Raw genomic sequence first — 12,262 nt, forward strand, 5'->3', positions numbered from 1 at the left:
TCATGAGAGACGCCACGCTGGCACAAACACCGGCTTCTCCTGAGCCAGAGCCAACAGGTACAGCACCGCCTGCTCCCGGCTCTGACCCGCCTCAGAGCCGGTACTGTCCCTCCTGCCGTCCAGCATATAGTACGATCCATCACACACACACATCCAAACACACACTCACTTAAACACACTAAACCTGAGAGCTAAAGCTCCGAGAAGATGTTTCTGCTGAGCGGCTCCTCCTGGACTGTAAAGTGACTCCACAACTGGCTGTTCTACTTTAGGACGGATGGAGAGCAGGCTGCACCCCCCACCTCCACCCCCAACCCAGGTCTTGTGAGGAGGTGAGGACTCTGCGGTAGAAGGGGGCGGAGTCAGAGATCATAATGTGCGGGGACGGCCTGCAGGAGGAGGAGGAGGCTTTCTAAGAAAAGTCGAGGGGCTGAGTTTAGAAGTAGAACTTCACGCTGCAGGCTCTGACGGGAGCTTTACTCAAAATAGGAGGATAAATTTAATCCGGGCCAAAGGTTTGATGACTTCTGTTTCAGCTGTCAAATGCAGAACACGCAGAAGACTCAGCAATGTGCTGAAAGACGAAGAGCCTGCCATGGACAGAGTTAGATTTTTGCACACTGAGCTGAGTCATGTTCTTGTTCTTCTGATAGTTTGCAGCAAATGAAGAGGAAACTTTTAAACATCTATTCATTTGAACAGTTTTAAGGAGTCTCTGCAGTCTGAATTACCCTGCTGCTGTTTTTCATTTACGCGCTGACAGTTTTTACATTTTCAGGGTACGCATGAGTGTCTGCAAACTGCTGAATATTTCACCCTGCTTCAGCTGAAACTCCACAAGAGTTAGACGGAGCAGGTGAAGACTTTTATAACGTTCAACCTGGTGCATATACAGCCGATCTTCATGCACATAATGAAGCTGCTTGAAACTCTTTCTGCTTCTTTTCCACTCGTTTATAGATTCTGTGAATATGACACTTCACATGTAGCACTGAAATAAGGGCTAACGCTTTCATGGTAGCTTCTGACTGCATCTTGAATATCTTGTAAACATAAGTGTTCTTTTTACATCACGTGTTGTCTACAGAGGTCCCCTTCTCCTCCCTGCAGGCACTCATAAAATGTATTGAAATCTTCAGGAGTGTAAAGGGCTCTTTTTGTTTGTTTGTTTGCTTATTTTTTTGCATACACACTACCAGTCAAAACTTTGGAAACACCTTCTCATTCAAGGTTTTGTATTTATTTTAATGATTGTAAACACTGTAGATTAATACTGAAGACATCAAAACTATGAAAGAACATATATGGAATTATTGAATGAGCAAAATAGTGTTAAACAAAGCAGAATCTGTTTTATATTTTAGATTCTGTAAAGTAGACCCCTTTTCCCTTCATGACAGCTTTGCACACTCTTGGTACTCTCTCAGTCTGCTTCATGAAGTGGTCTCCTGGAATGGTTTCTAATGAACATGAGCCTTGTCAAGAGTTCATTTGTAGAATGACTTGCCTTCTTAATGTGTTTGAGACCATCAGTTGTGTTGTTCAGAGGTAGGGTTAGTTCACAATGGATAGCCCTATTTGACTACTGTTGTAATCCAGATTATGGCAAAACCAGATTATTTCATAGTTTTGATGTCTTCAGTATTAATCTACAATGTTGAAAATAAATAAAATAAATAAAAACCATTGAATGAGAAGGTGTCCAAACTTTTGACTGGTAGTGTATGTTTAATATTTCTTCTGAGAATATAACAGAAAGCTTTCATTTCCTTTCTTTAAAAAAATAAAAGATAGCAAGCAATACTTCTTGATGGTGGTTTAAGTCATATTTGCTGAGTTTTGCATGAACAGATCTTGAATATTTCACAATTTATCACCTTCTTCAGTATATTCAAATAACTCCTGCACTTCACAAACTACAAGCTTTGCTATAAGTTAAAGAAAGATCCATCAATCTTTGTGTTAACCAGCTTTTTACGAATCTTGCTGAACGTAGCATAGCTGCTGATCTCTGACCTCACTGGAGGAAATCAGTCTGGTACCAGAAAATGTGTCTTTAAAAAGCTTTATAACTTAAATCATTCATCCTATTTCTGTTTCAAACATGTAGGCTCTTTATCCTCTTGTTCATGAACTCTCAGCCTGATCAAGTCTTCAGAACACTCAGTGTGGAGGTGAATTTCTTCTGTTTCACTGAACAGTAACACGACCCCCTCTAGTGGAGAGGTCACCAAACAGCAGGCTGCACTTCACTTAATTAAGAATACAGAAACTACAATGCAGCTGAAGCTTCGAACTGCCGCCTCGTCTGCTGTCAACTAAAAACACGACACAGAGAATCAAAGCAGCCAAGCATCCAGCGATCGTGCCGCGTCCGTGTTTTCAGAGCAGAAAATCCAACACGTGGCATATTTGTTGCTGCTGTCTCAAGACTGGATTACGCAGCTTTCCTTTGGAACGGAGAGAGAAACGGATTTATCTCTGTCCCAGATAAAAGATCCACAGAGGAGTCGACTCAGCCGTGTCATCTGTCCCCGTCTGCTCAGTTTGTTCACCATAAGAATGATAGTAATCAGCGAAATGACGGTTTGCACAGAGACAAACACTCAAATAAGCAGGTTCAGCTTGAAGTCTAAACATTTTTGTGGTGCACATTTTTTTTTGTCTCTGCAGAAAATTACAGAAAAGTTTGTGCAATGCTGTAAAAGTCTCACCCGCAGGTCAGAGGGTTTGAGCAGAGGAGGTGCAGGATATATTTGGCAGACGAGGTGGGCAGGTTTGGTGTCTCACAGCAGCTTTGTATGAAATGTTGGTGGAGTCCTATTTGAGAGTGCAAACTGTTTCAGTCTGCAGGGACGATACTAACCATGCAGGAGAGACTTTCAATCATGAACTCCTCGGTTTCTAGATCATTTTGGGACACACGGGCCCTGATATTTCTGCTTTTCATACATGCACCTCACAGCAGGAGGGTTTCTCTGTCAGACAATCTCTCACAACATGAAACTCTACATTTGATTTAAGTGAGGGGTGGGGCTTTGATAAAGCTTGCAGGAGGCGTGGAGGAGTCTTGCACAAGGGTAACTGTGTCTGTGTTTTTGTCACAACATGTACAAGGACGTTTCCGTAAGACAAACAGGACTGTACCAAATATAAAACAGACAACTGAGGCCAGCAGTGACGAGTGTAAGGCAGCACACATCATGCTTCTTGCAGACCTTTCACCTTGGAGGCCGACAGAAAGACAGAGTGTTTGTGAAAGAGGGAGAAAGAGACAGAGTAGTTCAGGTTCTTGTTTGATGAAGAAAAATGCTACTAAATCAAAACGCTGCTTCAAGCAAAACCTTATAAACTGAGATTCAACACTCATATTTCAGGAGCAGTATTACAAACAGACTCCAGCTCACTCAGATAGCAGTGTGTGTAGGATAAAGCTTCATGTTGGACGTCATTAAAGATGCAACTTATGACCTACACCGACCTGCAGGAGCTGGAAACAACACATCTGCTCCACCACAGGACGCTGGCTGAGTCGGCCCCCTCCGAGCTTTCACAACACAATCAGGTCCAGTCAGCTAATTACAGCGGACGTCAAACAGAAGCTCACAGAGATGATGTATCGCTGAGTGTTTTAGAGGAGGAAGGAGTCAAGACCTTAAGAATACAAACTGACGGAGCACTGTCTTACTTTGTTGTTAAGTAGAAGTTCAGCAGTTGAATGTGAGCGACAGACACAACGCTGCATAAAAAGTTTGCATCAATCAATCTGCAGTTTTTGGATCGTGTAATATCCATTAAAGGTGACATATCATGCAAAATTGACTTTTTAATGGTTCTCTACCTGAAATATGTTTCCCTGGCATGTCTACAAACCCCCCGAGAAAGAAATAAATCCATTCTGCCCCTGTTCTGATTTCTCCACCTTTCTGTAAATGTGTGTGAAACGAGCCGTTTCAGACTTCAGTGTTTTTGTTACGTAACAACAATATCCGGTCTGTCACGGAGTCAGAGCTCGGAGCTTGTTCAGCCCATAGACTGTATAAAATAATACTGAATCCCCTCCTCTGTTTATCATTACCTGCACAAATGTGTGCTAACAAGGAGCTTAGGAGGGAGGCATGCTAGTTGTAGGCTGTCTTAATAAACACAAAGGTCGGTTTTACTCCCCACGTCTGCAGATTTGAAGATCTAGTGGATGATTTTTATTTGTCATGGATAAGTGCTAGCGCTAGTTAGCATAGCCACATAGCTACATGTTGGTAGCTGTGTACCAAGACACACGTCTACATACTGATAAATAAAACAACAAGAAACACTAAATCTGTGACCAATGGTTCAGAAAGGTCCTGCTGCAGGCGCCTCTCCGTCAGGATCAGATTCAGTGATCTCTGAGCAGCCGTGTATATTCAGCCAACATGTAAACATTAGATCAACGTGCTGGACAGCCGAGGCACATCCACTTCCTGAGTGGGCGTGGTCAGAGGGAAAACGAAGGCTGTTTCCGAAATGGCCTGCTACATACTACTTACTAATGTAGTAGGCAGTAGGTATTGCCTACTACATACTGCGTTTGAATTTAGTATGTAGTATGACTGTTCTGTCTGATCTGTCATGCAGCATGCTGAGCCAGACTTCGCTGGATTTCCGGTTTCAGAAAGCGGAAGTAAACAACGGCGAAGCCGATAAATAAAATGCTTATTTAGCATCCATTTATGATTTAAAAAGTTAGGAAGTGGTTTATATGTAATTTGATAACTTTCAAAGCACCCAAAAACGAATTTCCCCCCGTCAAAAAATAAGGAAAAAGAAAAAGCAGAACGAGCGCTGTGCATTGTGGGAAACAGTACGCGAGGCAGACTGGTCTGATGCATGCTGAGATATTTTCCTGAATCAGTAGACATCCGGGGAGTTTTGGCATACTGCAGAATTTGCTCTCGTTCACATACTACTTACTACATACTGAATTTTGGACAAATCAGTACATACTGCTAGTATAGCAGGCGATTTCGGAAACAGCCAGAGTGTTCTGAGGAGGACTGAAGAAGAGGGATTTTCAGGCATGCCAAAATCTGATTTCAAAGTGTTTTTTTGAGCATAAACTTTAAAGACATGTTTTGGGGACCTCTTAGACCAATATATATGTTGATGAAAAAAGCGTGATATGTCACCTTTAAAACATTTCAGCTTTCTTGTAGACATCTTGTGTTTCCCGTCCTGTCGCTCAAACTGATCCCATCTGTGAGGAAACTGTTTCTTTAAACTGTAACTGTGAAGGTTTAATTACCAGCCTTGTAAAAGGTGAGGAGAGAATTTAGCAGAGATAAAGTTGCACCATCTTGGCGCCCTGCCACTAAAGTCCTGCCAACGGGTCTCAAATTTTATCGACTGAGTTTGTCTTTTTTTGGAGGAGAGGATCTCAGCAGATAACTCAGTGTCTTTATTACAATCATTATTTTAACATTTATTTATCTTTTTTTTTTTTTTTTTTTTTAATATATTTTTATTGATTTTTCATGGACATACATTCATAAGAATCGGGGATACAATGTTGAATATAGACACAAATATCCATAGTATAGTCAAAATTAGATTAGAAAGGAACATCAAGGGTGCTGGTGGAACGTACCAGACACCACTAAACCAACAACAGAACCCTCCCAAAAAAATCAAAAATAGGTAAATAGAGCAAGTACAATCATTAAATAATAATAATAATATTCAATAAGTAGGAAATTGAGGAGTGAATTAAAATGTTAGAAAAAATAACAAAAGCAAACAAAACAAAAACACATAAACATACACACACACACTCACACACACATACATGGGAGGGGGGGGGGGCGCGCGCTCCAGTTGCACACATATGTGAAGTGTTGCCAGTCAAAGTATTTTAACAGTGTATCATATCTGCTGGATGTTAATCAGTCCAACTGCAGCCCATCAAGATCCCTGACAAAGTTCAGGAAACCATCCCAAGTGCTATGGAAGTTCTGGAGGGCGCCATTTACCCATTTATTGATCTTATTTAGTTATTCATTCATTTCCTTTTTTGTATTTTTTCAGATCTTTTTAACTTTAACTGATTTTCAATTTTGCTTTCTACTCTTCCTTATTTTATTACTTGTATTCAGATTCAGATTCAGACAACTTTATTCATCCCAAGAGGGGCAATTCATTTATAGCTTACCATACAACATTTAACATTTACAACATATCCATCATACATACATGCTACAAGTCAAGCACCAGATCTGTACATTAGACCAGAGGTTAATGTGAAGGACAGCTAATAAGTTAATTTAGTTTATATGAAGTGTAATAAATAACAGTAAGATAAGACAAAGATTGAAAGACAATATAATCTACTTTGTCCTACCAATGTTATTTAAAATAACTAAAATATTGTCTGAGTTTAAAAGCCTGATAGCAGATGGGATAAAAGATTTGGAGTAATGGTTAGTTCTCCTCAAGGGTGCATAAAAAGGACGAGCTGAAGGCATCAGTACTCAATAGAAACAACATGTAATGGCTGGCCGATAATGTGTGATAATTATTAATGTTACTGTATTGATTTTATTTTTATTTTTAAGTCTTTTATCTACACTATATTACCAAAAGTATTCGCTCACCCATCCAAATGATCAGAATCAGGTGTCCTAATCACTTGGCCTGGCCACAGGTGTATAAAATCAAGCACCTAGGCATGCAGACTGTTTTTACAAACATTTGTGAAAGAATGGGCCGCTCTCAGGAGCTCAGTGAGTTCCAGCGTGGAACTGTCATAGGATGCCACCTGTGCAATAAATCCAGTCGTGAAATTTCCTCGCTCCTAAATATTTCACAGTCAACTGTCAGCTTTATTATAAGAACATGGAAGAGTTTGGGAACAACAGCAACTCAGCCATGAAGTGGTAGGCCATGTAAACTGACAGAGAGGGGTCAGCGGATGCTGAGGCGCATAGTGCAAAGAGGTCGCTGACTTTCTGCACAGTCAATTGCTACAGAGCTCCAAACTTCATGTGGCCTTCAGATTAGCCCAAGTACAGTACGCAGAGAGCTTCATGGAATGGATTTCCATGGCCGAGCAGCTGCATCCAAGCCATGCATCACCAAGTGCAATGCAAAGCATCGGATGCAGTGGTGTAAAGCACGCCGCCACTGGACCATAGAGCAGTGGAGTCGCGTTCTCTGGAGTGATGAATCACGCTTTTCCATCTGGCAATCTGATGGACGAGTCTGGGTTTGGAGGTTGCCAGGAGAACGGTACATTTCGGACTGCATTGTGCCAAGTGTGAAATTTGGTGGAGGAGGAATTATGGTGTGGGGTTGTTTTTCAGGAGCTGGGGTTGGCCCCTTAGTTCCAGTGAAAGGAACTTTGAATGCCTCAGGATACCAAACCATTTTGGACAATTCCATGCTCCCAACCTTGTGGAAACAGTTTGGAGCGGGCCCCTTCCTCTTCCAACATGACTGTGCACCAGTGCACACAGCAGGGTCCATAAAGACATGGATGACAGAGTCTGGTGTGGATGAACTTGACTGGCCTGCACAGAGTCATGACCTGAACCCGATAGAACACCTTTGGGATGAATTAGAGCGGAGACTGAGAGCCAGGCCTTCTCGACCAACATCAGTGTGTGACCTCACCAATGCGCTTTTGGAAGAATGGTCAAAAATTCCTATAAACACACTCCTCAACCTTGTGGACAGCCTTCCCAGAAGAGTTGAAGCTGTAATAGCTGAAAAAGGTGGACCGACATCATATTGAACCCTATGGGTTAGGAATGGGATGGCACTTAAGTTCATATGTGAGTCAAGGCAGGTGAGCGAATACTTTTGGTAATATAGTGTATGATTGTGTCTTTTATTATTTTACCATTTCTGTTGTTTCCTGTCTCTGTTATTTTGTGACAAACTTTGGGCTGTGTGCTTGTATGTATGAAAGGTGCTGTATTAATAGAGTTGAGTTAAAACTCTTGTGAGCAGCAAACCTGAAAGCATTCTCACCTTTAACCTGAGCTACAATCATCTGCATCAGCTTTACTTTCAACTCTCCTGATGTTAGCTATGTTCACCAAAGTGTGTCCAATATTTACTGATTCAAACACAAACTGATGTCTTTATAGTTTTCAGTTACAAGGTCAGTTTGTTCTGAAGAGGAGGAAAGATATTTCACTCTTGATGGAAACATTATGAAGTCAAACTGCTTCATTCAGTGTTTTTATAATCACCAAAACATGAAGATAAAACCTCTGTGTGACACCAGACAGACGTTCAACTCAGGTCATGTTAATAAACTAAAGAAGTTTGTCCAGTTTGATTAATGAGCCGTTCTTCACGATGATGTATTTACTAAAAAACTCAAAGAGGTATCGAGCGTCTTTGTCATCAATCTTTCAGGGTTGAGAGAGAAGCTTTAAAGCATTCGAAGCAAAAAAGAAAAGTTGCATTTAAAGCTACATGCAACTTATTCAATGCTCAGATAACAGAAACACTCAGATTACGTTCATTCAGAGCACAAACACACCGCAGTCTGATTTTAAAACCAGCGCTGCAGCCGTCACAGGAACGATAAGGTCAGTATATGTGGACAGAAGAACCGTGTGTGTTCGGTGTGTGTGTGTGCATGAGTGCCACAGACGAGGCACGCTGCGACTCAGCTCTTACGCCAAGTGTGTTTGCCAAGTCAGCGTGTCAGTCAGACGGCCATGTGGAGCGAGTCGTGCCAGGCCGGACAGCTTGGATCACAGGAAACAGACGGGTCATTAGAGAGCACTCACCCCGCGGCCCCGATGGAAAACACAAAACTAGATGTTGTGTTTGAGGTTTCACTGCTGAGCGGGACATCTTTTAATTATGTGAATATGTGATCTTTGGAATAATCAGAACCAGCAGCTGAGATTTAAGACAGGTGCATGTTTGTTTATTCCTCTGTTTCTTCTTTGTTTTCATCACAGGAAATTAAAACGCTCTGCAGGTGCAGCCAGTGTGAGCGCCAGCTTTATTCACTGTCTGCAGAGCACGGATTTGTTTTCACGGCTCCTTACTCTCTCTACTCTGGCGTGCTTCAGCAGCATGGACATGAAAAAACAATTCAATAAATGTCAAAACAACTTTATCGTGCAGATTTGTAAAGATTAAAAAGTCAAATTAGTCAGGTCTGACCTCAAGAGAAGAAGAAAGTCTGATGCATTCAAGGAAGTCAGGAAATCAGGACACTGATTGTCTGAGCTGACAAAGTGTGAAGTGTTAAAATGTTTGCAAAATTGTTAGCAGCACTTGCACACACTGACAGTAGCCGGGTTCTGGTTGCAGCTGATTGCATTCTGCCTGCTTTTGCTCCACATACAAACTTCAACCTGCTGACACCTGATTGGTCAACACTTCCAACACGTCTCATACTGAAATCCAGACCTCCTGGAGCAGATGCTACAAGAAGAAATTAGGTATCAGTCCCACAGTGAAATTTATCTGCACACCAACAGACCAAACCTCGTTCAGAATATAATTTCTTCAGAGTTTGAGCGTCGCTGTAATCTCCCCGCTGCCTCCCGCTGCCTCTGAGCTGTGTACTCCTGTTGATTTCACAATAAGAGTCTCTTCCCTGAATCAACTTCTCCGAGCATCCCTGTTCACACAACTTTGTTTTTAGGTAATCAGTTGTGTGAATGAGTAGCAGGCTGTGTGTGAAATGCTTTGAATGCAGACGCTGTGGGGCAAGAAAAATCTGTCATGACAGTGAGTCAACTGTGACTAATTACAGGCCCTGCAGCTCCCCGCCCTGCCTCTTCCTCCTCCTCCTCCTCACTGAGCTGCTGCTGCGAGTTCCTGCCTCTAAAAAACACAACCCCATCACAGCCTGCAGAGGAGAGGAGACGCCGTGTACCAGGCAGCTCCAGCGTGTCCCTGTACGACTTATTTACTCCACATTCAGGTGGTCTTGACCCTCTGTGCTGCGGCTGTTTGCTCATTTCTCTTGTCAATATTTTTTGTGCGCCTGAAAGTTGTTCAAGTCCAAAGTCTGGTGTGGTTAATGAAATCTCAGTATGAACAAAAAGAGAGACTTACTGAAGTACCTGAAGGTTCATCTGAGCATGTGCAAAGAGCCTGTAACATATGACAAACTGTTACTCATTAGAAGAGGAGTGAAAGCAGCTTTTACAGCTTCCTCTGAGGACTAGCTGCTGCACTGACAGCACGCCTGTTGGAGGTTTCTGCATGTTAAAGGAAGTTTGTCCTTGCCACTGTAACTTGCTAAATGCTGCAAAGTGCTCTGCTCATGGTGGATTAAGATGAGATCAGACTGAGTCCTGTCTGTAAGATGGGACTGGATCTTATCCTGTCTTGATGTGAGTGTTAATTTCGTTAATGAAATTATGACGATAAATGTTCGTCAATGACTCATTTTTTCATGACAAAAACGAGACTATGACGAGCTAAAGAGCATCACTGATAACAAAAACTCTGACGAAAATATGCTTTGATTTTGTTGATGAGACGATGACGAGACGAAAAGTTGAGTGGCGGATCGTCGGTCATTCGAAATCCATGTTTCCTCGCTGTGTGTCTTTAAAGATGGCGAGATGACTTCCTGTGACAGGCTGAGTTCTTATCTGAGGGGCTCAGTGTTAGCTTGGTCTCTACCTGCAGCAGGTGTGCTTTATGAACCAGCTCTCCTCACCTCCATGCATCTGTCTCATCTTCATTGAGGATTTTTACCCCCTGGTGTGCGTTAATGACAAAGACACAACCGGGGGACGTCTGTTTCATATTTGATGTTTGATGTTTTTGCCACTATGACCGTAAAAAGCTTGGCGTCTACAGCTTGATTTATTCCAGTTTGGTGAAACATCAGACACATTTAGTAAGTTTGGATCAACTCCTTGTTGAAAGATGCAGATGCATTTCAGAGTGCCGTGAACTGACTGTCTGTCCAGTGCGCCTGTCACTGCAGGTGCATTCAAGGACCGTCGTAAATGTGCAATACAGTCCTTTCATGGCATTTTTCTGTGAGTCAAGAGAATCAGAATACACTCACAGTGGTCACTTCAAGAATGTTTTCTTATGACGTTTTAGCAGGGCCAGGCTGAATTATTGAATTTAAAATATTACACAAGCATAAGTGTTTAAGGAGTGTTGACGATTTGAACACTTTTTTCCTCTGAGACAGCCCCTCTTACTTGTGGTGTTCCTCAGGGGTCTGTTTTGGGCCCTATCCTGTTCTCATTGTATATGCTGCCCCTGGGATCTATTTTCCAGAAATATGGCATCTCATTTCATTGTTATGCTGATGATGTGCAAATTTATATGCCGTTCAGCTTAAAGAGGAATGGATCCCTGCAGTCCTTCTTCAACTGTTTGAGAGATGTAAAGTTATGGCTGAGCCTAAATTTTCTGCACCTTAATGAGGAAAAGACTGAGGTCATTGTATTTGGACAGCCCCAACAGTTCGATGGGAGCACTCTCAGCCCTCTCGCAGTAAATGTTCACTCCTCTGTAAAGAGCCTTGGAGTTCATTTTGACAGAGCCTTCAAATTTGGGAAACAAATCTCTTCTGTGGTTCAGTCCAGCTTCTTCGAGCTGAGACTCATAGCGAAGGTGAAGGCATATCTCCCTCCTAAGGACCTAGAGAGAGTTGTACATGCCTTTATTATGGCTAGGCTTGATTATTGTAATTCTTTGTATGTGGGCTTAAGGCTGATTTATACTTCTGCGTCGAATCGACGGCGTAGCCTACGCCGTAGGTCCGCATAGCTCCCGTACCTACGCAGAGGCCTACGCACGTAGCTGACGTGCACCTCCTCCAAAATGTAACTACGCGTAGAGCCGACGCGGACCGCAAGCTCTGTGATTGGTCCGCTCGACGGCTTTGTCTTTCCCGCATTCACACTTCCGGGATCCCGGACATCGGCCACACATCGGCCGTGTATTTCATCTCCTCCTCTCTATTCTTCATGTAATCATGTCTGTATGATAAACAGCAACATGTATCAGCTGTAGATTAACAGAACACGCTCTGAATCGATGAGGAAAAGTAAACAGAGATCGTAGCAGGACCGGAAGCAGGCGACCGGCTATCAGAGAGACCACACTGCCCTCAGGCGTTTCGGAGGAGAATTGCTGCGCGACACGGACACATCGACACACAAGTATGTGGGGCTCATGTCCGCGTCAGCCCCTGCTGCGTAGGGGCGACGCAGAAGTATAAATCAGCCTTTAGACATGGTGTCTATTCAGCGCCTGCAGCTTGTACAAAATGCGG

General features: G+C 42.7%; 1 protein-coding gene across 1 annotated transcript in view; it reads right to left on the minus strand.

The window, feature by feature from the left end:
• phldb1b (pleckstrin homology-like domain, family B, member 1b) overlaps positions 1–12,262 on the minus strand; it is an 80,278-nt gene that overhangs the window by 13,747 nt on the left and 54,269 nt on the right. Inside the window, exon 7 of the mRNA XM_034701555.1 lies at positions 303–412. Coding sequence (XP_034557446.1) covers positions 303–412 — 110 coding nt within the window. The remainder of the gene's footprint in view (positions 1–302; positions 413–12,262) is intronic.

This window comes from Notolabrus celidotus, chromosome 14, assembly GCF_009762535.1.
Source record: "Notolabrus celidotus isolate fNotCel1 chromosome 14, fNotCel1.pri, whole genome shotgun sequence".
Classification (NCBI taxonomy): Eukaryota; Metazoa; Chordata; class Actinopteri; order Labriformes; family Labridae; genus Notolabrus; species Notolabrus celidotus.